Source organism: Malaclemys terrapin, chromosome 3, assembly GCF_027887155.1.
Source record: "Malaclemys terrapin pileata isolate rMalTer1 chromosome 3, rMalTer1.hap1, whole genome shotgun sequence".
Taxonomy (NCBI): domain Eukaryota; kingdom Metazoa; phylum Chordata; order Testudines; family Emydidae; genus Malaclemys; species Malaclemys terrapin.
The window spans coordinates 168,680,229-168,707,052 of record NC_071507.1 but is presented as its reverse complement, the minus strand read 5'-3'; the positions used below and the strand labels follow the sequence as shown (position 1 = coordinate 168,707,052).

The 26,824-nt window shown below is 39.5% G+C and overlaps 1 protein-coding gene across 2 annotated transcripts in view; it reads left to right on the top strand.

Moving 5' to 3' along the window:
- The window catches only part of DLGAP2 (DLG associated protein 2), a 654,575-nt gene that overhangs the window by 582,695 nt on the left and 45,056 nt on the right, over positions 1–26,824 (top strand). For both annotated transcript variants that reach the window (XM_054024256.1, XM_054024257.1), the window contains one exon: positions 5,490–5,709. In XM_054024256.1, the coding sequence (XP_053880231.1) occupies positions 5,490–5,709 (220 nt within the window). The remainder of the gene's footprint in view (positions 1–5,489; positions 5,710–26,824) is intronic.

Here is a 26,824-nt window from a genome sequence, read left to right as displayed (position 1 = left end):
ATGTTTTATTTGCATTCTATTTCTGTTTTCTATGCTTTCTTTTTTAAGTTCATTACCCATCAACACATTTCCAAGACAACAGTAGTTATAATTATTTGAATCAACATTAATAATAGGCTCAGTGTACGAACCGGAGTGTACAACCTTACTTCCTTTGGTATAGCCCACTGGAGTGTAATTCTACATAGAATCCTAGAAATGTAGGACTGGAAGCTACCTCAATAGGTCATCTAGTCCAGTCCCTTGCTCTCAAGGTAGGACTAAGTAATAATTAGACCATTCCTGACAGGTGTTTGTCTAACCTGTTCTTAAAACCCTCCAATGACAGAGATTCCACAACCTCCCTAGGCAATTTGTTCCAGTGCTTAACTACCCACACAGTTAGGAAGTTTTTCCAACCTAATCGTCCCTTGCTTCAATTTAAGCCCATTGCTTCTTGTTCTATCCTCAGAAGTTAAGGAGAACCATTTTTCACTCTCCTCCTTAAAACAACCCCACTCGTTCTGCCCTGCCAGCTTGACTGTGAACCATTGATAACTACTCTGTGGGAATGGTTTTTCCAACCAGCTATGCACTCAACTTTAGATAGCTCCAGCTAGGCTATATTTCCCTAGTTTGTTTATGAGAAGGTCATGCAAGACAGTATCAAAAGCCTTACTAAAGTAAAGGTATACCACATCTACCACTTCCCCCCATCCACAAGGCTTGTTACCCTGTCAAAGAAAGCTATTAGGTTGGTTTGACATGATTTGTTCTTGACAGTTACTTATCATCTTATTATCTTTTCGGTGTATGCAAATTGATTGCTTGATTATTTGTTCCATTATCTTTTCAGGTACTGAAGTGAAGCTGACTGGCCTGTAATTCTCCAGGTTGTCCTTATTCCCATTTGTATAGGTTGGCACTATATTTGCCCTCTTCTAGTCCTCTGGAATCTCTCCCATCTTCCAGGAGTTTTCAAAAATAATCACTAATTGCTCAGATATCTCTTCAGTCAGATCTTTGAGAATTTTAGAATGTATTGCATCAGGTCCTGCCAACTTGAAGACAAATAACTTGTCTAAGTAACTTTTAACTTGTTCTCAGATCCTACCTCATTTTCACTGGCATTCACTTTGTTAGATGTCCAATTGCTATTAACCCTTTTGGTATTTCCACATTTTCTATTATTGTCTTTCCCCCTCATTGAGTAATGGGCCTACCCTGTCCTTTATTTTCTTCTTGCTTTTAATGTATTTGTAGGATGTTTTCTTGTTTCCCTTTATGTCTCTAGCTAGTTTAATCTCATTTTGTGCCTTGGCCTTTCTAATTTTGTCCCTACATGCTTGTGTTGTTGTTTTTTATATTCATCCTTTGTAATTTGACCTAGTTTCCACTTTTTGTAGGACTCTTTTTTGAGATTCAGATCACTGAAGATCTCCTGGCTAAGCAAGGGCGGTCTCTTGCCATACTTCTTATCTTTCTAACATAGTGGGATAGTTTGTTCTTGTGCCCTAAATAATATCACTTTCAAAAACTGCCAACTCTCTTGAACTCCCTGAATTTGCTAAAGTCTGCCTTCTTGATATCCATCATCTTTATTCTGCTGTTTTCCCTCCTACCATTCCTTAGAATCATGAACTCTATCATTTCATGATCACATTCACCCAAGCTGCCTTCCACTTTCAAATTCTCAACCAGTTCCTCCCTATTTGTCAAAATCAAATCTAGAACAGTCTATCTCCTAGTTGCTTTCTCTACCTTCTGAAAGAAAAAATAGTCTCCAATGCATTCCAAGAACTTGCGGGATAATCTGCCTTGCTGTATTATTTTCCCAATGAATATCTGGGTAGTTGAAGTTCCCCATCACCACCAAGTTGTGTATTTTGGATTATGTTGTTAGTTTTAAAAAGCCTCATCCACTTCTTCTTCTTCCTGGTTTGGTGGTCTATCCACCCATGACATTATAGGCTTGTTCTGCCTTTAAAGCCTCCTTCTGTAATTTTAACTTTGCTTTTATTTTAATTACATTATAAAAACTGGTACTTTTTTCATTTATTAATACAGGAAATTTAAGTGTGAAACAGAACATAGGCCAATTAAAATAACATTCCTTGGGTCTGTACTGGAAGTGGTCTTCTTCAGCCACCACACAATAATTGTTATTACCTGCATGAGCAGTTTTTACTTCACCAATGTCCCAGCATCTCAACTGTGAAATTTGGAGACTGTCCCCCAAGAATGAACTCACATGCTGGCAACTCTGTCTGTAAACAGACACCCTGCACTCGTAAATGTCCCCTAGATGCCAACAGCAGGACAAGTCTGGGGCTTTCCAGACCTTGCATGGTCTTTCCACGGTATTTGAGGAGGGAAAACAAACTTTTTCCACACTGTATGAGTCACAGTGGTTTTACATTTAACTTTGTGGTATTGGACCCTGATTAATTTTCATACCCTTCTGGTGTTACCTGTCTTGTGCCAAATTTTTAACTTTTCTGTGGTGATAAAAGAGCGCAAGTTTTCTTGATCCATATCACTTTAGGCTGCTTTTACTTTGTATAGCATGTATCCCTCACATATTGCGCAAGATATTATTATTAAAAGACATTCACTTAATGCCATACTTCTTTAAAAGCAATTACAGAAATATGTATACTATATAGAGTGTAACATAAACTTACTAAAATCTCAAACAGCTAAAATCCAAACACCGCTGTATTCTAGCAACATTTTGTTTTACTACTGTTACTTCCTTTTTTTTCTCTCTCTTTTTTTTTTAGCTATTTGAGAGTTTAGTAAGTGAACTGTTACACTTCACTTTTTTTGACAAGAAGTTTTTTTAAAACATTTTTTTCTTTTTTTCACAATTTGCTGTTTGATCTGATCAATGCCCCTTGCATTGCTTTTAATTATTTTTTTACACAGGTTACATTTCCACTACTTTGCTGTACCCAGGTTGCATTTCCACTACTACATTCAGAAGCAGTTAAGCCATACAGAAATCCCTAATTCCTTCAGTGATTTTAACTAACTCATCCATAGTCAGACAATTTAAATTAGATTGTCCCTATACCTGCAGCAGCCAGCACAATTAATTACAGACACAGAATGCTCCTCCCCCCCTTTTTTAGAGTGCCTGTAAAGTCATGTTGGAGAGAAAAGCATAGTGGTGATAGTTGTCACCACTTGACCTTCCTTTGCATAATTTGATTACTAAGAATTTCACTAGGCATGACTGCACTGAGTTATATTGCCATAACTGGGTTTCATTATTAAACCAAGCATTCTTTTTTTTCTTTCTTTTTCTTAACACTTTAAAGTCCTTTTTAACATTTTATACACTAAACACTAAATAGTCAGGGGTAGTAAAAATAATAAAGTCCTTTTTAACACTTTATTACTTTTACTGCCCCTGACTATTTAGTCCCCTCCAAGATCTCCAGTGTTAATTTGTGCAAAAATGTAGCTGCTTGTACTTTTTTTAAAGTACTCACTTCAGTTTTTCACTGTTTAATAAGACATTTCCCTAGACCTTACTAGCTACTGAAGTCTGGGACCATAACACTTCTATTTTATTTCCTAGAATAACACATTTCTTAGCTGACTTTTCCTCCGCAGTCTAAGCTTATTTTTTATGATTTTTGCTCTTATTTCTTAACTTAGTACACTTTGCCTGCACAGCTATACTCTCTAAATTCAGTCCTTCAAGGGTGGCTGCCTTTTTCTTTGGATTTTCTTTTTTAACATTTTAGGAATCTTTTCCATTTAGTTTGTTTCCTCCTCCTACAACTTTGATTTGCTTTTTATGCTTTAGCATTCATTTTTCAAAGTAGTACATTTTGTTTGTAACATTTTAGCCACTATAAATAATCCTTGTAAAGCCACTGCTTTCATCTGGGCTTTCTTTGCATTAGTATAAAAACAAACAAACTAGATACTGTTTTTATGACTGTTAATGGGTCCTGTTTTTTGAAAATGTCAGTGACATTCAATAGACCTCTGCTGTGCTCTGCCAAACATTTTTTTTTTTTTTAATTGAATACCACTCCCTGGAGTTCCTTTTTCACCTGGATCCCTCTAATCTTTCTCTGGGGAGTCTATAGGGTCCTCCCTTAGATTTAATCCACTTCTTCAGCATGATGCTAACTACCTCATATTTAAACCCTACCAATGCCATTTCTCTTAATCCTAGGTTGCGACCCTCATACTAAGGGTATATATGTTACCAGCTCCAGACGAGCAGATCCAAGTCACGGCGCCACTATGTTAGGGTTCCTCTGAGGCCTCTTCTACTTGGTTCCCCCAAATTCAGTCCGATTCAGTCTTGCCAGTTTGGTTCCTTTATTTGGCATGCATCAAAGCTATGTTGAGTTGATCTGACTCAACCATAAGGGGTGGGTATGGGGCATACCACACATCCAAAGTCACACAAAAACCCCCTTCCTTTATATACATTTACACATCACATTACATTCATTAGACATTCCATTATGTGTTTGGGGTTTACTTTATAAAAACCAATCCTGCTCCATGCACTGTCCATGTACAGCTTACTGTTTACCTCATCTTTATGTTCCCAACTTATCTTGTCCATTGTAAATGGTTTCCTTGGTGTCCCCTAGCTAAATACAGACATTCTGTTTCCAGCCTGCTGGTCCATTTACCTCTCTAAACCTGTCTCTAAAGAAAAAAAATAAGGCCTCACCCATGTTCAATTACTCATGGACCAAGTATTGCTTTTTGTTGACAATTTTTAATAAAAAAGCTCCAGAGTGTGGTGTCAGCTCTCAATCACATACAGACACTTCACCATCCCAATCGAGGGCAACTCATACAGCTGCAGACGCATCTGTTCTGTTGCAATGCAAGTGATTCTTTTCCTCTGTCAGCACATTTTGGGCTTAAATCGTGGCACTGGGTGACATAGATACCTCCTGAAGCTCCCTCATAGCAAGGGGAAAAGAACAATCTGCAACATCCCCTTTAAAGGGCATTGTACACTCACACCTATGTGGCCAGTAAATTTGTTGAGTTGTGCACAGAAGGCACTACTCAGTCCACTTCTCCACTATGCTTGCAGGCTAGGGTAAATATAACTCAGAGTCTGAAAATTCAGACTAGTTTGATTCAATGTCTCAGTTAGAAGACCAGATACAATTAAATGGTATTGAATGGGTCTTGACTCTCCAGTTGTGATAGTGGATAGCTTTCCTAATCAGTGTATACAGATGTTGGATTTATCTGTTAGTGTTCTTCATACTTATTCAAAATAAATATACCAAATGGAAACTAACGACAATCATCTAAAACTTATTGCATGGTACATACTGTATATTGCTAATGTAAAGTGCTAAAATGTGAACATGTTCAGAAGGGTTTCCTAATCTTTAATTATTTGCTAAACAGTTCTTCATCAACGCACAGGTGTCCACTTGAGAGATGTTGAAGCCGTGATGATCACAAACAAAGCAAGTCAAAAATCAAATGCATTGTTGTTATTTATTCAGATGAGTGAAGCAGAGGTCAATGGGCAATTTGAGTCGGTGTGTGAATCAGTGTTTAGCGAAGTTGAAGCTCAGGCAATGGATGCCCTTGACCTCCCTGGATGCTTCCGAACAAGAAGCCACAGTTACCTGCGGGCCATTCAGGCAGGTTACTCCCAAGATGATGAATGTATCCCTGCTATGGGATCTTCCAACATCACCTCAACTATCAGGTCAACAACAGGTAAGAAAATCTATGCTGGCCTCTTTCACATGTAAAGATAATCAGGATGGAAAATGGTGCATGAGACTGAAAGCCTGTTTTTCCTGTGTAATTATCATAATTGATATTGTCTTTTATATTGATATAGTACATTGAGAATCAGGCCTTCCTTTAATATTGTACTAGTGCCTGCATGTCTGAATGTGTAGTTATGAATAATTTCATTTTTATTAGAACTTGTAAGTGGGCCTGGAATACAATGGGCCTGAATTTCAGCCTAGACTTAACTTCACCTGCTTTGTTCACCTGCACAGTTTTGCAAGTGCAAATAATTGCAGGCAAAAAATGGTGTTATTTAGATATTTAAATAATTGATTGTACCTGCATATCTTGAAGTAAACATCTAAAGGAGATCAGTTACATTCACAATCAGTGGGGCCCTTAAATTGCAGGTGCAAAAAGGGAAGATGGGGTTTAAATATCTGGTCCAAACTCTTAGGAGTAGGGCAGGTAACTTACTTAACTTTGGAAAGGCTATGACAGATGAGCATATACTGTGGCTTATTTCACGTATCTTCACTGTTACTCATCAGTAATCATTATTATTCCACTCATTTTTATGATTCTTTCAGACCTTTAGAGTTACTTTTTTCTCTTTTAAGTTACTTAACAAAGAGATTAATTTTATTATTTTATTATTTTTAACTGTCATTTATAGAGAAAGGTGAGCAAAGATTGTACAGATAAGTTAGAAAACTAAACTGAATCCATTATAACATTTGTGAAGTTATCCAAATCTATTTTTACATTCCCAAATATATTCCATCATATTCAATGATACTGCCCTATCCTCATATTGCTGAAATGAGCTGCCACATTCATAGAAAGTAAAAATATAACCCAAACAAAAAATGATACAAGCCTACTTAAATTGATTGTTGATATTTACTATACAGAAGAGCAGTAGGAGCTTTTGAGCAGAAAGCACTTGTTGTCTTTCAATATCATTGGCATATAGTGCTACCAAGAGCATTGTGTGTTATTTTATCTTCAATGTAACATTTTATACAACACAGCTTAATGAGATATTGTAAGCAACTCCTAAAATACAAATAGTCATTGTAACTTCCCTCACCATGTGTATACACATTTTCATCTCGTGTTTAGAAGCTTTAATAGCTCTGTCATCAAGGGATAAAATATATAAAGCAATAAAACTTTTAATAGCCACCAATGGGACTACATTTTTCCCAGTTGTTGTATAGCATTGTATGATGAATATGAAGATACTGTTGCATGGACTGAGGCCAAAGCAGTCAAACCTGGGTGCCTAAATATGGATTTTGGTACCTAACTTTAGGCACCAAAGTTAGAATATTTCTAGATCTAACTTAGAAGACAAGTTGGTTGATTTATCTACTTGAGATACTGTGACTTTGCATTGCAGTTTAAACAGAGCCATCCCATTCAGGAGATCACTTTCTTTTTCCTGGAGTCATAAAGTTGAATAGAATATGATACGTTTGGCAAAATCATAAATATGACTGCATCACATTGTTTTTCCTCATGAAAAATGCTATACATTGATTAGCAGTCTGCTGGTTAAATGATGTGGTTTTGAAAACTCTAACCTTCATTTCACGCATGATTTCCTTCTTATTTCTGGAATGATTTATCAGATAGATTTTGTTGCCTAAATATGTAATATTTCTTATTTGTCAAGGTCAGGGAATAGTGACACCGTAGTAAGAAAAGGACTATAGGAAAAATGGTAATTAGAAATGGGGCCCTAAATAAAACTCTGGTTCCAAACACCATAGTCTTTAGTGAGTTCCAAATCTGGATCTGTGTTCAGATTTTTCAGTTTGTGACATTCTCTAATCAAAATTATTACCCCTGTGCCACTGAACAAGTTTGTTCTTAACTTTTATGGGGTTACTGATGTAAGACAAATATTCAAATCAGAAATATTTATTAGATTTGCAAGGGAGAGCACTAATTGTGTGGTTCAATATTAATTGAAATTTCCAGTTTCCAAACAAGTCATTAGCTATAAAACCATGGAATAACACTTACATATTCTGTCTTCAGTATTTAGCAGGTTAGATGCTTCATTTCATATTATTGCTACATTTCAAATAACCCCTTACTTTCTCCCTTACTTATCTGAAAATTGTAAAAGAAGTTATTGGATACAATACGGTATAAGAGGCTAGCAGATATTTAACATGCCCATAGGCTTCTTTCAAATAAAAGCTACAAAGGTCAAAATTCCATTTCAACCTTCAGTGCAAATTCAACCTTCTGAATCTTTAGGAAGATTAATTTGGTCAGATATTTTCCCACTGCTGATGTTATAAGCCAGTCTTGGCAAAGTCATTAAAGCCATTTCTTAGAAAATTAACAGGAAACACAATTTCATTATTAGTTGAAACGTTAGTGATAAGAGGGTGGCTGCCTTTTATCAGTGTTGTAATGAAATGAAATTGTAGCACAGACTAGAAATTGTAGCACTAGACTAAGCTAAAAGATTTAATAGTGTAAGAGAAAATGTAAATCAGAAGCAGAAAAGGTATAATATTTCATCTCTGAATTTAATTATGGAACTATCTATTTTGGATGTACATTTATATAGCTTAGTTTGTCAAAAGATGATTACAAATGTCAGTGGACACATAGGATTCATTCAGAATGGCAGGAAAACTACAGCTTTATTCAATAGTATGTGGGACACATTTGCTCATCCCATTAGAAGCATTAGGGTATCCTCATAACATTTGGAAAGGGGGTTACCATGGTCATCTCTTCCAATATTTAAACCACTTTCCAGGGACATATGTGATCCCAGAACATGCTCTTGAGTACTGATGACTACTATGGGCTAGCTTTTGTGCTGGTAAACTGGGCTATCCACTGGACGAATCCCTATCCACCCTTGCTTGTCAGATTTATTTTTTTCTTCTGTGGGAGGAAGCAAAACTCTCTCCTAACCTCAGCAAGGTTGGCAAACAGGGTTATTTTTTGCCATACCACCTGAACAGTGAACTCAGGCTACTTACTTGGTAGAATTCAAAATGATGTAATCTTACTCCAAGAAAGGAAACACCAGATTAGCGATGAATGTGAACCTGGAGACTCAGGGACAGTACCTGTACTTTTGGCCTTATCTAAATCGGGAAGAAGCCAAAGCAGTCCACATTGTTGGAGGCCAATGGTAACTCCCACTCCTCTGTGTGACTCTTGCCAAGACTAACTAGGCTTCACTGTGGTTAAGAACTTTCTGTCCATCTTCTATAAGAACGGCCAGAAGTTGGGAATGGGTGAGAGAGGATGGATAACTTGATGATTACCTGTTATGTTCATTCCCTATGGGGCATCTGGCATTGGCCACTGTCAGTAGACATGATACTGGGCTAGATGGACCTTTGGTCTGACCCAGTGTGGCTGTTCTTATGTTCCATTGGTTTGTTAAGGGGATAATGTTGTAACCTTTCTGCCCAGTGATGTCAGTAGCAGGAAGGGCTGAGTTCAATTTTTAAACAAAGCCAGCTCAAGCCCCCACCCAGAAATCGGAGAAAACTAAACACCACCCGTGGGTACCTGCGATAGGTATTACTTCCCCACTCACAAGCATTGAGTCTGTGTATAACAAAAGAAAACGTTTATGAAGGGGAGCATTAATGCTTTGTTGTCCAGCATTAATCTGGGAAAATAATGACTCAGCAGTATGCAGACAATAAGTAAAACACTTGCCCCATTGCATCTTGGGCAACACTTTGCCTCAGTTTCCCATCTTGTGGTGTGAAAGTTCAGTGGACAAATGTCCCTTTAACATTCCACTCCCCACTGTTGCACCCCACTCACAGTTTGCTTGAGTTCAATGAAGTACCTGAGTCCAGGGGTGTGCTCAAGTGGGTTCACCTCTAGCCCTGGGGGACCGAGGAGAGTGAACAAGTGATTTCTTTGCCACTGTTGCTATGCTGTCACTGCTGCTGCTCACCCTTGTCACTGAAGCTAGTAGTGATGCCATATTCTGAGATTCCACTGCCCAGCCCAGTTCTTATTCTGGTTAAGAGGGTATATGGCAAAGTCCAAAGCAAACACCAAGAATTCCCATTCCCAGAGATGCCTTTTTCCCCAGTCTTGTTTACATATCACAAACTCTTCTTTATAGCTAAGTTCAAAGTCAAACATGCATACCCCCAAATGTATCCAGGACAACACTGTCCTGAAAGGAAAAATATAGTTTAAACTGACAGTTTACTTTCCTGTCTCTGTGAGAGACCCTTAGTATTTCTGGATCTCTGCAGGTCTGTCAAATTCTCATTATGAGCGAAGAAAGTTACTAATATACAAAATCTGCTTCCCAGCATGCCTTGCTGACATCCTGCTCCATGACTCTCAAAATTGCCAGGAAACTACCATGTTCAATGTGTCCTCATTACTGCAGGAATATGGAGTTTGTACCCACCTACACTCTAAAACTGTGGCCTCGGGCCCTAAACAGAGTTAGCAGCCTGGATTTTTTTTCCAAACTGCACACTGCAACCCTGAGACCACTTCTTCTTCCTTGTTAGCTGCCTTCCTTGTTGCCCAGGTATGTTCTCAGCGTAAAAACCTAGAATGCAATACTGCTGGGCCCAGCGGATTTTTTTCAATAGCTTAAAGGGCCAGTGCACTCCATTTCCAACCACTTACATTCTTTTTTTCAGGCAGCAGGGAGTGGAATTTTCAGACCAGTCAGTTCTGGAGGTTATTCAACAGTTTATTCCATCCAATTCACTCTCTGCAGACCCGTGACCTTCCCTTCCTAGTACTTTTTCAATTATCCCTATCAGGAGAAAGCCCTAAAGAATGAAATTATCTGCCTTCTCCAAATGCTTGCTTTAGAGGAGGTCCCTCAGCAGCAAAGGAGCAAGTTTCTATTCCTGTTATTTTCTTATTTCCAAGATAAAAGGTGGATCAAAGTAAACTGAACAAGTACATCGAATGGTGACATTAACATTCATATTCCCATCTTTAAGGCAAGCAGGGTGTCTGCTGCTCCCCCCTTGCCATTCAGTAGTGTCCTGGGTGTGTTCTGCCCACTGAAGGTTTGGATAGAAGATCTGTGTGTGTGTGTGTGTGTGTGAGAGAGAGAGAAAGAGAGAGAAAGAGAGAAACATGATTTGACCCTAATGCCTTAATAGAAAAAAATCCCCAGATAATCAGTTAAAATAAAACCAAAAGAGAAGAAAAAAAAAACCTGCATTCAAACAGAGCTGACCTGCATAGTAATCATCTTACTGTGTGCCCTGAAGCTCATTAAACTGGTCTTGGAGCATCACCAAAGGTAATGAGGTCCAAAGTCAGGAGCTCTTAAATGAAAAAAGACCCAACTCTGGCCTCTGAGAATTCTACCAAAAGAATGAATAGCAAGTGCACTGCAGTTGATCTTCACTGAGTCACTGGGATGTAAGGTGAGAGGCTGTCTCTCAGATAGGAATCCCAGACCCATTTAAGTTTTAATAGCTGGAGATAAGGGTTATATTGGTACAGCAGAAAACTCTTGCTCTAGAGGGTGACCAATAACCAGTTCTGGAACTTGTAAAGGACCCTGTTCCTTGGAATCAGTCACATAATTTGAATCAATATTTGACCCCTTTCTGTCATCTGGTAGCTGGGACAATTTATGGAGTAGCAAATAGGTGAATAGTAGGAAATTGGTTTAGTTATATGAACCTATCTCAACCAGTTGCACTCAGACTAGTAAAGGGTACAGTAGATAGAATTCCATATTTATTAAACTATTGAACTGATAATTCCAACCCCAATTGGTCACATAGCATGAGATAGATTTCAGTTATAGCTAGGGTTATGTGTCATGGACCATGAAATCTGGTCTCCCCCCGTTAAATCTGGCCTTTTGCGTGTTTTTACCCTATACTATATAGATTCCACAGAGGAGACCAGCATATCTCAAATTGGGGGTCCTGACCTAAAAAGGAATTGCAGGGGGGTTGCAAGGCTATTTTAGGTTGGTCACTGTATTGCCACCCTTACTTCTGCGCTGCTACCTTCAGAGCTGAGCAGCCAGAGAGCGGCGGCTGTTAGCCGGGTTCCCAGCTCTGAAGGCTGCTCCCTGCCAGCAGCAGCGCAGAAGAGTGGAATACCTTACCATGCCACCCTTATTTCTGTGCTGCTGCCTTCAGAGTTGGGCGGCCGGAGAGTGGCGGCTTCTGATTGAGGGCCGAGCTCTGCAGGAGGCAGCACAGAAGTGGTAGCAGTACCACAACCCCACCTACAATAACCTTGTGACCCCCCCACACACACACACACAACTTTTTGGGGGGTCAGGACCCCTCCAATTACAACATCATGAAATTTCAGATTTAAATAGCTGAAATAATGAAATTTACTATTTTAAAAAGCCTATGACCATGAAATTGACCAAAATGAACCGTGAATTTGGTAGGGCCCTAATTATAGCTCACTTCACCAGTCAATAATAAAATATCCTTGGACTTTCAGATTTCCTTTCTCTTGCTGAAAATTATTTTTAATTCTGTAATTTTAAAATGATCTCTAATAACTAGATCCAAATGGGGAAGCTTTGAGTGTGATCTGTAGGTATTTAGTCACAGAAGTCCTGTTAATGATAATGATACTTGTGAGGTTATGTTCCAACAACCATGCTTCAGGACTCCCCTGATGCCCGATATTTCATTTAGCTGGTGAGCTGCAGTTGAGCACAGTGCCTGTTACTGAACCAGCAAGCATCCTTCTTGCCGTCTGAACCATAAAGATGAGTTACACCACTTCTTCAAGACTATGGATATACTGAATATAGGGAAATGTATCAGTCATGGATGGAGCTATGCAATATAACCTCATTGAAAAACTGCCCTGGCTACGATGCATTGATGAGCATTACGCCCAAGTATTATCCTAATCTATTAAAAATAAGAAAAATATGCTCTTCCAATTGCTTAAAAATAAAACGTTTTCTGACCAATACAAATAATTATTTTAGTCTCTTACCTCCCCCCCCAAAAAAAGATATATTGATTGGGTCCAGACTGCTGCTTTGATCTTTTTTCAATCCAGTGCAGTTTGGCACATAAAGCCCAGCTATATGAGAGCAAACAAATGGGCTGAGTGCCACACACTGGTATCCGAGGTTCCACACTTTGTCCCTACACAAAGAACAGGAAATAAATGCAGTATCTGAGAGATTGCTGGTAAATGTAGATTTGTAATTGCAACTACTGTATGTGTGCATTTAAACAAATATAAATAATTTAATTAAAATAATATAGAGAAGGCTCTTCTCTATATCATGATTTGCACAATGACTTTAATTACTGTCAGAGCTCCTATTTAATATTTCTTTCTCTTTAGGACTCATAGAAGATATCTGTAGCAGCATTTTTGGATTCTGACACTGGGCCAATGTGCATGCATGTACCATGAGAATAAATTATATATCAACACACAGTGACCCTGATTCTACACTGAAATATTCTCACATAATGTCCATTGCTCTCAGTATATATCTGAGGGTATCATTAGAGTCTAATTCTTTAAAATATACTAATGTCCTGATCCTACTAGGTTGGATATTAGGAAAAACTTCTTAACTGTCGGGTGGTTAAGCACTGGAATAAATTGCCTAGGGAGGTTGTGGAATCTCCATCATTGGAGATTTTTAGGAGTAGGTTAGACAAACACCTGTTAGGGATGGTCTAAATAATACTTAGTCCTGCCATGAGTGCAGGGGACTGGACTAGAAGACCTATTGAGGTCCCTTCCAGTGTTATATTCTATCATTCTAAAAAATAAAATCATGCAAAGAAGGAACTTCACTGCTTGGGTCTTTGAACTCTGTTGGCTTGCTAGAGACTAGCATTAGCATGTGTAAATTCCATCACTTGGAAGTATTTAGTTCAATACTACCAAACCACTCTGTCCTGTGTAGAAGCTGGGGAAGACCTAGTGTACCTTCACTGGTTGTTGTGTTCCTATACCTTCCTTTTATATACTTGACAAAGCATGCAGGAACCTTCCTCCAGCTCTTTTTCCCCTTTAAGGTTTCATTAGCAATGATGAAAAACTTGTAGGGAGTCTTCCCTTAAGCCCTGCAGGTACCCTGCCTCATTTTTTATAGAAATATATGCAGGGAGCCATAACATTGATATCTGAGTTGGCATAAAAAGGTTCATGTGCTGGGTGTATAAAGACAGGTTTCAGAGTAGCAGCTGTGTTAGTCTGTATCCGCAAAAAGAACAGGAGTACTTGTGGCACCTTAGAGACTAACAAATTTATTAGAGCATAAGCTTTCGTGGACTACAGCCCATCCGAAGAAGTGGGTTGTAGCCCACAAAAGCTTATGCTCTAATAAATTTGTTAGTCTCTAAGGTGCCACAAGTACTCCTGTTCTTCTTTTTGGGTGTATAAAGTCTGTTTTGATTTTATTTTGTCCAGAGCCTCCTGCCAGTTCACATACAAATTTGTATGCACTTGGGCCCAGATCCTCAGCTAGTGTATATGAGCATAGCTGCATTGAAGTCCATTGGACATATGCCTATTTACATCAACTGAAGATCTGGGCCCAATTATATAAAGTTATTAATAAGATAAGGGGTGAGATTCTCCTCTGCTCTAGACCCTTTATTTCATAGAGAAGGGTTTGGATACTATAAAGGGGCCCCAAAAAGCCCTAGATCCAGCTGGGGGGGGGCGGGGATTCCTCTGGCTGAGGTACTGTAGAATATTGGTGTGTGGCTGCTCCTGAGGACCCTCTCTCAAGCTCTGATGCAGGGGTTATGAAGTAGAGCTAAAAGCTGGAAGGGGACAACGGGGATAGAGCTGCAGTTCTAAACAGCACTGCAGCCCGTATGGTAGCCTGGAAAGACAGACCTTCAAGGATGTCTAAATTACATCAGGGGTCTTGCAAACCCCCTAACAGCCCACAATTACAATTATTAGGGCTATTCAGAAATGGTAGATACATATATCTCAAATATATCTCAAAACCTATATCTATACAGATATAGATATAAGTACAACCCTATTTTGCAAAACTCAACAATCAGAATTAGAAGAGTGTGTGTTTTTTCACCCTTTTCTTTTCAAAAACAGCTCAGTCATAAGGATGAAAGTAGAGGTGAAATCCTGGCTCCATTGGTTAAATTTTCATTGACTTCAGTAGGGCCAGGATTCTGCCCTAGGTGTACAAGACCTAAACCAGTGATGTGCTATGTACAAAAGAGTCAGATGTTTGGTCTGAACACAGGACTGGAAGCCACTCTATTTTTGGCTCTGGTAGTGACTCTTTCTGTATCCTTGGTAAATGGGTTTCCCCATCTATACACACAGGATATAATTATCCAGCTCACTTGGGTATTGTGAGGGTTAGCTGTTTGTAGAGCCCTTTAAAATGAAAAGCATCATATAAAAACTAATTGTTGTATTATTTTTATTATTAAAGTTGGTTTAGTCATTTATAATGATCATTAATCTAGGAGAACAGTCATCTTGCACCATCTTGTATGATTGCATGATACTTCTTTTAAGGTTAATTGATTGTACCAGTGTTTCTCAGCTTTTTCAGGTTGGTGACTCCTTAGTGAAAGTCAAACATTTTCACAACCACCTATAAAAGTAAGAGTAAAAATGTATCAACAATCATAATGATAACTCTGTGTGTTTGTGTGTGTGTGTGTGTGTTTAGAGAGGTTGACAGAATACTTGACCTTGAAGGATAAAGGTGTGTGGGAAGGTGGGGGTGGCAAGATTTTCTTGGCTATAGATTGTAATAATATATTCAATAGCCTGTGACTCCTCTCATTGTCTTTCATGACCCTCCTTGGGCCAGGGATGGGGTTGAGAAACACTGAATTATACTAATATGGGGACTGATCCTATTTCACTTAAAGCCAGTGGCAAAACTCCCATTGATTTTAATAGGAGCAGGATTACCCAGTAGTTCCTTTTCCTCTTTTCTGCCCTTTGATAAGCGAAGAACATATTTTCAATGCCTCTAATATATTTTTTAAATGTCGCATTATTAAATTCACTTTTTCCCACCTCCTTCCTGCTGCTGAAAATCTAAGATCGTATTTTGTAGTGCAATTTAAATATTTTAGAAGAACAAAGAAATTGTCTAGAACAGTGAAACAGCTGTCAACACTACTTTGCTGTCTACAGGATGCTAAATTCTGGTTAGACTATAATTTCTTGCTAATTAACTGCTCTAAAATAGAACCCTTTGTAACTAGTCCATCAACGATTCCACAATGTTGGTGTTTCCCACATCTCTCTTTTAACTTTAGTACACGCTTACAGTGTGTGACCTTGATGTCTTGCTTGATTTACATTTCTGTTCTGAGACTAACATTAATTACACTGTCAAAATAGATCTTACCATCTATGTAGAATGGACTGCCTTCAGAGCTAGATTCTTCCAATATGGAAGCAATGATTTACACACTGAATTACTTGATTATTGTAATTCCTTTTATATTGTTCTCCTTCAAGTTCTAATTAGGAGATTGCTGTGTGTTAAAATGCTACTCTTAGACTTCAACATTTTCAAAATGTAGTGGTCACATTTCCCAGTTTTTGTTTTGTTGGTTTCCTGTACAATATCACATAGATTCATCAATTTTACAGCTAGAAGGGTCTGTTGTGATCATCTAGTAAACCACAGAATTGTACCTAGTCATTTCTGCACCATGCCCAATGGCTTGTAATTTATCTTAAGTATCGTATGAACAATAAAGCTTTTGTATTGTCTCAAATGGCTTCATGGATTCGATTCAGTGCTGAGATGTCAAGAACAGATGGATACATCACATGCTGCATTAAAAGTATCCTTTGGTGTAAGATTTGTCCAGCAGCAGTGACCTGGTGTTTCAGAAAACGGTCCTATATTTTTTTCAAATACAGACACAATAGACACTAACATAGCCCCTCTGTACTGCACACAGTGATAATGATAATTTGCCAGATCCTCTGCTGGTGCAAACCGGCCTAGCTCCATTGACTTCCTAGTTGGTGACTTCATTGGAGCTACACCGATTTATGCCAGCTGAGGATCTGGCCCAATGTTTAATACTTTACAAGCAAATTCAAAACTACAGAAATATAAAGGATTTGGTCCCATCCATTAACATTTCTATACAGCAGGTCTTCAGACAAGACTTTGGACCAGATTATTACTATTTGCTGCATGGCTGTGCATGAGGAAAGAGATCATGGAGCTATCTCCTCTCTTCCCTACAGAAGCCAGTCACAACCAGGACCCTTGATCTGGACCAGCAAAGTTGGTTGACTGCAGAGAGGAATACTCAGTGTAGTTGCTTTGCTCTGTTGCATGCCAGAATGCTCCAGGTGAGCTATCACTGAGGGCAGGGCCGGCTCCAGGCACCAGCCTGGCAAGCGGGTGCTTGGGGCGGCCGCTCCGGAGAGGGGCGGCATGTCCAGGTATTCAGCGGCAGTTCGGCGGACGGTCCCTCACTCCCACTGGGAGCAAAGGACCTCCTGCCGAATTGCCGCCACAGATCACGATCGCAGCTTTTTTTTTTTTTTTTGGCTGCTTGGGGCGGCCAAAGCCCTGGAGCCGGCCCTGACTGAGGGTATGTCTATACTGCAATCAGGGGGATGTGATTTCAGCACAATCAAAATATCTTTACTCTAGCTAGCACAAGTACCAATAGTATTGAAACTGCAGCAGCACGGGCTTCAGCATGGGCTGTACAAACTCGCCCAGCATGCTGGGCACTTCCTTGAGCAGCTAGCCCACACTGAAGTCTGGGCTTCTGCAGCTTCACTGCTACTGGTATTTGTGTTATCTAGATGAAAGCTAGCTTGGGTGCATCTGCACCTCTGATGGCCATATAGCTATACCCTGAGATGAAGCATGTATATACTGCCCCCCACATAAGGCCAGTGCCTCAAAGGCATGATAGAATTCTTTGTAATTAAACAGCTCCATCAAAAAACCTGAGCACATGGCTAATTGCAGCTTCTTAATCTTAAGGATTGTGCCAGAATATGGTAATATGTGGTCAATTCTTAATTATATATTAGATGTGTGACAGATGTGCACTCCTGTTCTTGATTTCTAAACATTATATTTTGTGATCAATTAAATCTGATCCCTGACAACCAATCCACCTTTGAGTCACCCATCAGGGAAAATGAATAGGAACTATTACAACACAATGGCCCAACAACCAGACTACGGAAGAGGCTATTTTACTTTAAGTATTTAGCCAGATTTCACTCTAGTCTGTGATAAAAACAGATACAGTTGGTAGAACTGTAGTGCAGGGAAAGCAGAGTACTTCCCAAGGAAGTACCAGCACACAAATGTCATTGTGACTATATTAATGGTTTCTCACCTGCCCATCTCTGGAAAGCAGAAAGAAAGACTTTTTTTAAAGAGATAGAGAGAGAGAGACAAGAGAAGCTTCCTGGCAATAGGCAGGAGGACATGCTATTGGGCCAAACTATGGGCTTGACTACACTTACAGCACTGCAGCAGTGCAACTGCTCTGCTGTAGTGCTTAGTGAAGACGCTACATAAGCCAATGGGAGAGCTTCTCCCATTGATGTAGGTACTCCACCTCCCTGGGAGATGATAGCTATGTCAATGGGAGAGACCTTCCCATCAACATATTGCTTTCTACACTAGGGATTAGGTTGCTGTAACTACGTCGCTCAAGGGCGTGGATTTTGCATACGCCTAAGCAACATAGTTATCCTAACATAAGTTGGTAGTGTAGACCAAGCCTCAGATTTGATCTCTGGAAACATGTCAGCATGTAAGCCTCTTTGTCCTGGAATGGTGATTAAGATAGCTAAATTTTTACTTTTCCCCCAAAGCTAATCAGATTGGCTATCATAAGAAAATCATTTATTTTTGTTTAAAATATACTCTTTCTTTAATTTCCAATATAACTTGTTTTTTTAAAGAATTTGGTTGTAAGTTTGCAATATCCAATTCTATCCTAGAAGTAAAACACCCAGAAATATTCCGAAAGAGACGGGCTCTGGAGTCTGGGGCACTCTGGTCCCAGGATAAGGACGAAAAGATCCTTTTCCAGGAGAACAAAAGGTAGAAGTGGGCACCCATGCAGGAAATGGCTAAGAAACCAAAGAGCAGACCAGCAGGGTGGAAGAGCCAGTGGATAACAAGGATATATTCTTGAAGCCTGATTTGCCACCACCCTGCACCTTGTGTAGTCATTTATACTACAGTAACCTTGTCCAATGTAAATGCAGAGTGTCTGTGAAACACTGCCATTCTGATTTGGTAGCATTTTACATTCACTTTGCACACATACTATTGATTTCACCAGGTGCAAGTGTTGTGTCTCCTCCTATTTTGTGTCTGAAATAGTATTCTATAAATTACAAGTTTCCCTGCAATTTAACTTTCTTTGGTCCAAATTAATTGACTTTCATATACTTTTTGCTATCGGATCAGTTTTGATTTTAAATAATAATAATTTCATGGAGTAATTAAATTGGAAGGCAAGGAATGGGCATGGTAACAGGTGTCTGCGGAGAAGTGCAAAAATGTATTTTCCTTTATTCGGATCATGAAAAATTCCTACAAATTGAAATATTTCCCTGAGATCTATACTCAGAGGACTCATTTTTGTTTGAGATATTTTAGGATCCTCCCAGTTTCTTGTGGCTCTCCTTTTTAAATGCCCTTCATCATGGTGACCTCCTTTTCCTCGGGAGCCCTTCAGCACTCAATGTCAGGTAGAGGGGAGGGTCACAGCAAGGTGAGGCATTTTTTCCTTGTGGTACATACTAAGTTCATACTGTTTCTGCATGTAAGAGAGGGACCGAGCTCAAGAGTGTAAATGTGGATCCTGTGCATTACAAGTGCTACTAGACTGTCCGGCTAGCCCCAAGTGACTAATTTATGTTAACTTTTGCCCATTCCTTCAGTTGATCCATCTTTGTTTAATAGCCCAAAGCCACATATGCTTTATATCTAAACATTTCTAAAGCATCTCATTATTATTGAGTGCAGAAATGTATTAATGATGCAGGAAAGAGACCCCTGGCTAGATCTCACATTTCTACTTTCCTTTTGTCTATGTCAAATTGAAATGAATCTATGTGCTATTATCCTAATCTCTGAAAGTTGTTTTACATGGTCATTAGAGACCAGATTGTGAAGTCGATTGACAACATGCTTATGAAATATAAAAAACATGTCTCAGACACCCTTTTTTTAAAGGAAGGGCTTTTATCCTTCAAATGGGACTGGATTTATAGGAAACTCCTGAAAAGGGGCATCCTTTGATCAGAAAATAAAATCATTTAAGTGCTCAAGGTATCATAACTCAAAAGCTCATTTGCTTTCTGCAGTCAATAGTCTTTTAATGTTCATTATTCTTTGTTTTTAAAAGTGATTTTTTTTTTTGCAGCCATGAGTACTTAAAAAAAAAAAAAAAGAGTTCCATATTCCTGCTGCATATGAAAGCATTTCTAACAAAGCAAGGCAGTGCTTTCAGGACACTTGAGGGGTGCCCATTTTCAATTATGTAAATGCATTTGATTATAAGAATTCTCATAATGATCAGAAGATCACATAATGAATTTATGTAGTACTCTCTACGTTTGGGTCCAGATTTTGTCACGCTCTTAAAGTGGCTGGCACAAGGAACCTTTCCTCTTGCACAGTTGAAGGCTTTGCACTGTGGCAGAGCAAAGGACGTGCCAAGGTAGCACTATCCTCACCTTCTTTCTGCACTAGTCAAAAGAACTAGCACCCACAGGAGAAAGCACAGTGCATTCTCTTCAACAGCAGCTCAGTGGTCTTGTGCCTCTGAAATCTGGGGCACATTGTATCTTCCTGAAGCAAGATGCCCCCTGGAGCACCTACTGAGGGAGCGTGCCTGTGCATCACCTCCAGCACAGTAACCGTACCCAGGATGAATAAAGCGTGCTACTCAGGAAATCTCATGTACTTTCCCTATCTTCTCCCATGTGTAGCAAGGGGAAACCATTCTTTTTAATTGCTGGTATCTTTGAGTAAATTCATCATGCAATTAACTTTATCTCTGTCAGCTGGATAATGGCATCTTCCCCTTGAGTTAGTGTTTAATGGCTATATTGATTCATAAGAAAAGGGTGCTCACATCGTGCAAATGCACTGACAACTGTGGGTGAATTAGAAAACTGCATCTCTTGAAGGTGGCTGGACTGTGACCTCATGAAATTCCAATCCAAAATACTAGGTCTCACCTCCTGCCTTTCATCTTGAAATCTCCTGATTCACTTAGATAATCCTAGGCCTAGTTATTTGTAATAATCTCAGTCTGAAGAGCATTTCATTTCTAGTACAAATTATATTTGCACTGAAAAAAATTGGTTAGACTGGGTAACCGAATTATTCCTAGAACTGTTTCTACAACATTCAGAAAATTCAGCCAAATGCAACGAGGTGTAAGGGAAAATCTGCTTTCAGTTATACCAGTTACATCTAAAAATGCCTTTCATTGAAGAGAGAAATCAGTATAAATACTTTGGATTTATACCATTTGTGTCTCATCTGAAACCTAAACTGTAAGCTCTTTGGGGCAGAGATTGTCTTCTGTACAATGTGTCTATACAGTGCTTAGCATGCTGATTTCTGATTATGCTTCATAAGAGATATCATAATGCAAGTACTAATGAAAGTTGAACATGGTTCAGAGGATGTGTCATTCATGGGCATCTTTGGGCCAAACTCAGTGGTGATAGAGAGTTTTATGTATTATACATGATATGATAAGTGACAATATAGTGTGCCAATTTGGCACTGAGTGGGTGTGCAATTCATGTGTAATTTACATATTGAGGGAAGATAGCAATAACATCAGCTAATGGGAATTGACTTGGATGAGGTTGCACCTGCTTATATTTTACTAGGACTAAATCTGGTCCCTACAAAAAAAAAGGGGGGGGGAAGGGTGTTACTCTTCTTTTTCCTGCCCACCAAATGCCAATTTTATGCATATTACACTACCCAACTCCTTTCTCTTGACTAACTTACACCAACTTTATATCATCTTTTACTTTAACCCACTGTGAATCAACATAGAAGCACTTTATTGTCCTGACATAAATTTGCCTAAAAATTTGTTTCCTAATAGGAAAACACAAGGTAATTGCGTGTATATGGACAAGTATCTAAATAGCCTGTACTGCTATTCTAAGGGGCCTATAAGACATCCGTATAATTTAGCATAAGGAGAGAGGTTTTTGTGTGTGTCTTGACCTGTACACTTCATTTCCTTGTTTTGGGATGATCAATAACTAACTGATGGAGATAAGTTGTAAATTCTGATTTCCAGAAAAAGGTTTCTCCTGTTTATAAAAATAAAACTATCTTTGTTGAGGTAACCTACAAATGTAATAGGAAAGAGAGTCTCAACCTCTTTCATTCGTACTTCTTTACATCTTCAGGTTAAAACAATCCCATAATATTTCTTGACTACTGGTGCCAACTCATTTTTCTCTTTGTGCTTCAGAGCTGCTGTAGATGTCACAGATCAATTGTCAGCGTGGAAGCAATCTGTCATTTTTACTTTGTATGTGCCTCTGTGTTCAACAGCAAGATTGTTGCACAGTGTATTGAAAATGGCCAACGATTAAACATCAAAATCATTCACCTAAAAAAGGGAAATAAAAAACTCACATCAAATTTCGCATGTTCCTCAATAGATTGGGCATTTTCTGTGTTATCCAGGAATGCTATTTTACATTGGAAATAAGCTTTTACATAGAAACTGAATCAGGGCATTTCCAAGGAAGCTCAGGCATGCCTCTGCTCAACCCGCACTATGTATTCAGAGGCTGCACTGACTTGCTCCAGGCCTCCTCACAGTGTGTGTGTGAATTGTTCCACTGAAGGGCGGGACTTAGGAGCTAATTGAACATTCTAGGAAAAATGGCGTATGAAAAAACTGAGTCAAGAGATTGAAAAGACTGGAATTGTGTATGCTAAAAAGGAGACAAATAAGAGGGGGCTTGACAAAATTGTACAAAATAGGGAATGGTAAAGAGCAGGTAGATTGAGAGCTTCTGTTCTCCCCATCTCAGAACATAAGAACAAGGGGAAATTTAATGAAATTAAAAGGTAGCAAATTCAAAATTGAGAAAATATTTTTTCACACAACGTGCAGTTAGAACTCATTGCCACAGGAGATCACTGAGGCAAGGAACTTGGCGAGATTTGGAAGGAATTGGACACTTTTATGGATAAGAAGACTATCCAGAGACATAATAGTTAATGCTGACAAAAGTTTTGGAAGAGATATTAAACCTGATGCTTCAGGTTTTAGCTAATCTCTAAATATTAGAGATCAAGATGAGGCCTAATGTAGGGGACAGCTCCCACATCTGCCTACTGCAGGATTCTTTTGCCCCCGTCAGCACATCCCTCACCTTCTATTTGGTTATCACTTAGCTAAGCAATACATTTTGTGTTCATTTAAAGCAAAATCCTGCTCACCTTGTTCATACAAATAATCCCATTGACTTCACTGGAACTACTTGAGTGATTAAACCACTAGGATTGGCCCTTTAATCTTTCCCCATAAATCAGATCATCCAGTATTTTAACATTTTTTGTTAGTGCCTCCAAGCTTCTAGTTCTCTCTGGCACTAAAGCAGCCCTTACAGAACACAGATCCAGGTGTGATCTCACCAGCTGCATAGGTATGGATTTTAATTTCCCTGCCTAATGATCTGATCTCTGTGTAGGGTTGCCAGGCACCCAGTTTTCAACTGTTCTGGTCGAAAAGGACCCTGGCGGCACCGGTTGGCACCACAGACCGGGCCGTTAAAAGTCCAGCCAGTGGAGCAGCAGGGGCCGGGGGCTCAGACAGGCTCCCCACCTGCCCTAGCTCTGCATGGCTCCCAGAAGTGGCTGGCAGGTCCCTGCAGCCCCTAGACGCATGGGCGGCCTGGGAGGTTCTGCAGCTCCCATTGGCCAGGAACTGCCCATACATCTAGGGGTGCAGGGACGTAGCAGCTGCTTCTCAGGAGCTGCAGTAAGCACCGCCGTGACCCCGCATCCCAAACCCTCTCCCATACCCCATCGCCTTCCCCAGACCGGAGTCTCCTCCTTCACCCCAAACCCCTCATCCCTGGCCCCGCCCCAGAGTCCACACCCCCAGCCAGAGCCCACACCCCCTCCTGCACCCCAGCCCCACCAGAGAGCCTCACCCCCATTCCACACTCCAACCCCCTGCCCCAGCCCAGTGAAAGTGAGTGAGGGTGGGGGAGAGAGAGCGACGGCAGGAGGCAGGGCCTTGGAGAAGGGGTGGCTCAGGGGCAGGGCCTCAGGGAAGGGGCAGGGCAGGGGTGTTCAGTTTTGCGTGATTAGAAAGTTGGAAACCCTATCTCTGTGTCTGCAACCTGGAAATTCATTTGACTTTTTTGCTGCTATGTCTCACTGTAAATATATATTAAGATTGCTTATGTTCTTAGATCTTTTTTCATCATTACCTCTGTATTTGTAAGACAGCTCACCCAGCAGAAGGCCAAAAACAATATTAAGTTCACAGAAGTAACTCTTACTTTTTTTTTTTTTGGGTAAGATTTAATATTCAAACAACTACCACACAAATTCTTCCAAGAGAGGAACTTTATAAAAGCAAGATAGAAATTAAGCTAACTGTGGAAGTATGCTGAACAAGTTCAATATTTACATTTTGTTAGGGTAGAAATGGGACCTATTGCCTGTGTATTAGGATTATGCTTGCCCATGAGGTTTCATTGTCACATTCACCATATGCTTCATTGCTCATTGCTGTTCTTTGGGATGAAGACAGCTGGTGAAATATAATAAATTAGTTATAATGCAGATAACCTGTCTTAGTTTAATGTCCTTATCTGGATTTCACCCACTTAATTTCATCCCAGTAGTGCTATTTCTAATGCTTTCCAGCACTGTGACCACCTGCATCTACCTTTTCCAGCACCATCATTAATTTGAGCCATTGTTTAAGCTTTGCAGATACTATTGTAATTTCCAAATACTGTGTTCATCTCCATCTCTGAGAGGACAACTACATTCTGAAAAGCTGCCCTGGCATTTGAAAAGTGTTTTTGTTTGGTTTTGTCTTCTCAACCAGTAGTTACAAATCTGATAGGAGATAAGTTTGGTGATGGAACAGTACAACCATGCTTTAAAAAAATGCATCAACTCTCAGAATCTGGACCGTCTCTTCATTCTCATTTTCTCAAATAAACTCTTTTATTAAAGTCTGTTCTTATTATAGTCTATACTGATTGTTATGAATAGTTGCCCTAGTGTTTACAGACAAGGATGGCTTAAGGGAAATTGATGAGACAGGCATTCCATTGTTTTAAAGAGAAGTGAAAATATTCATAGTTGATTAAAATTATAAATCAAGATATTTGTAATTATTGATTAAAGAGAAATGTTTTATGTTTTTCTAGATCATTCAGTATTGTTTCAGTCATTCCTGAACAGCCATTTCAGTCCAGTAACCTTAATGTTTACTGTCTAGAATCTAGTTACCTGGGCATACAATGCACTAAAGAATGACCATCAGACCTAGACGGTAGCACCACACTTTGAACAGTTATATTTTTGAACCCCAGGTTCAGATTTACACTCAAGACCCCTTCCCAGTTTTGCAGTTTCCCTTCCATCTCAAGGAAGCAAGACATGGCACAAGCAGAATTAGGCAGAAAAAGCATAATCTGATTTCTGAACAATATGTAAGGAAGTATAATGATGAACATTCCAGTTTTATAATTCAACATTTTAAACATATTTCCTCTTTATTCAATCACTTTACACATTAACCTGTCATTTGCCCATTCCCACTCATTATAATCAGTTTAAGATTTGTATGTCTTTGTGTCACCACAAGTGCCCTTCAAGTAAAGTAACAATAGTCAGTGCAGCGACAAACATGAACTGTTTGTCCTGTGTCTAGAATTTGGTCACCAATGTCCACTCAGCCCACCACTAACACCACAACACCTTCTATATTTCAAACATTTGATGGTCTGGTCTGTGAGGTCTTTGGCATCTCTTGAATCTGATGGCACTATCTATTGTCCCTGTTCCTTTAAACTTCTTTAACTCAAAGGCAAGAGCCTCCTCAAATTCCCACCAGAATTGGAGCTGTTTAAATAAGTGGTAGGTTCAAACTGGGCTCCTACTGAAAGGTTTTCTTCCCCAGTACTCACACTTTTTCCTGTTTCATCTGAGATTACCAATGATAAAAAGAAAATGGAAGAATAGCAGTTTTCTCCTGGCTCCACTTTCCCCATGTGGTAACCCTCTCATTCTTTCTCAGCAGAAGTTACAATGGCTAGCAGCTTCTTAGTCAGCCTCTCCTGATAGTGGATAGTCACTCAGGCCTAGTGCTTTGCTTATCATGTGACCTCTCTACAGCAGGAGGCACTCTTTGCTTGAGTCTCTGGCTTACCTGGGTCACCTTTACAAAACCCTGCAAAATGAAAACCCTTGCTGTTAAAAGTGGCTTTATTAGGCTTATCTACACACACAAGTTGTACTGGTAACAATAGTGGTATAGTTGAAGTAGTACAACTCCGCTAGTGTGGGCACAATTATATCAATGTGAAAGTGCTATAACTACTCCTGTATGGGAAGGGGAATAAGTTATACTGGTATAAGGCACTATTGTATCCGTATAATTGCATCCACCCTAGCAGTTGTACTGGTCTAACTATTTCAGTAACAAATCACTCCTCTACCAAAACAGTACAAACTAGTGAATGGACCTGGCGTTAGTGCAGTCCCTTTCGAGTCAGTTGGGTTGGATTTAAAAATTCCAATTGGTTATGGTATGATAGTGATCACAAAATAAATAAAGTGTTTTCTACCATTCTGCAAACTGTTATTTTTCTGTTCCCTGAAATACCAAAAAGCAAGAGATTTCTCCAGGTCAGGATTCTCTCCCTTTTGTAGTCTCTCCTGGATGCACTTGATGCTTTGTCAAACTCTCTGCTGTAGGATGGGATTAGAGTCAAACCAGAAGCAAACCTGATTCATCCTGTTGATATTAGTTCACTGTCCCTCTGATGTGTAGCCTGTTCTTTCAGCATCATTTTTGTCCTACTTTTTAGATCTGTACTT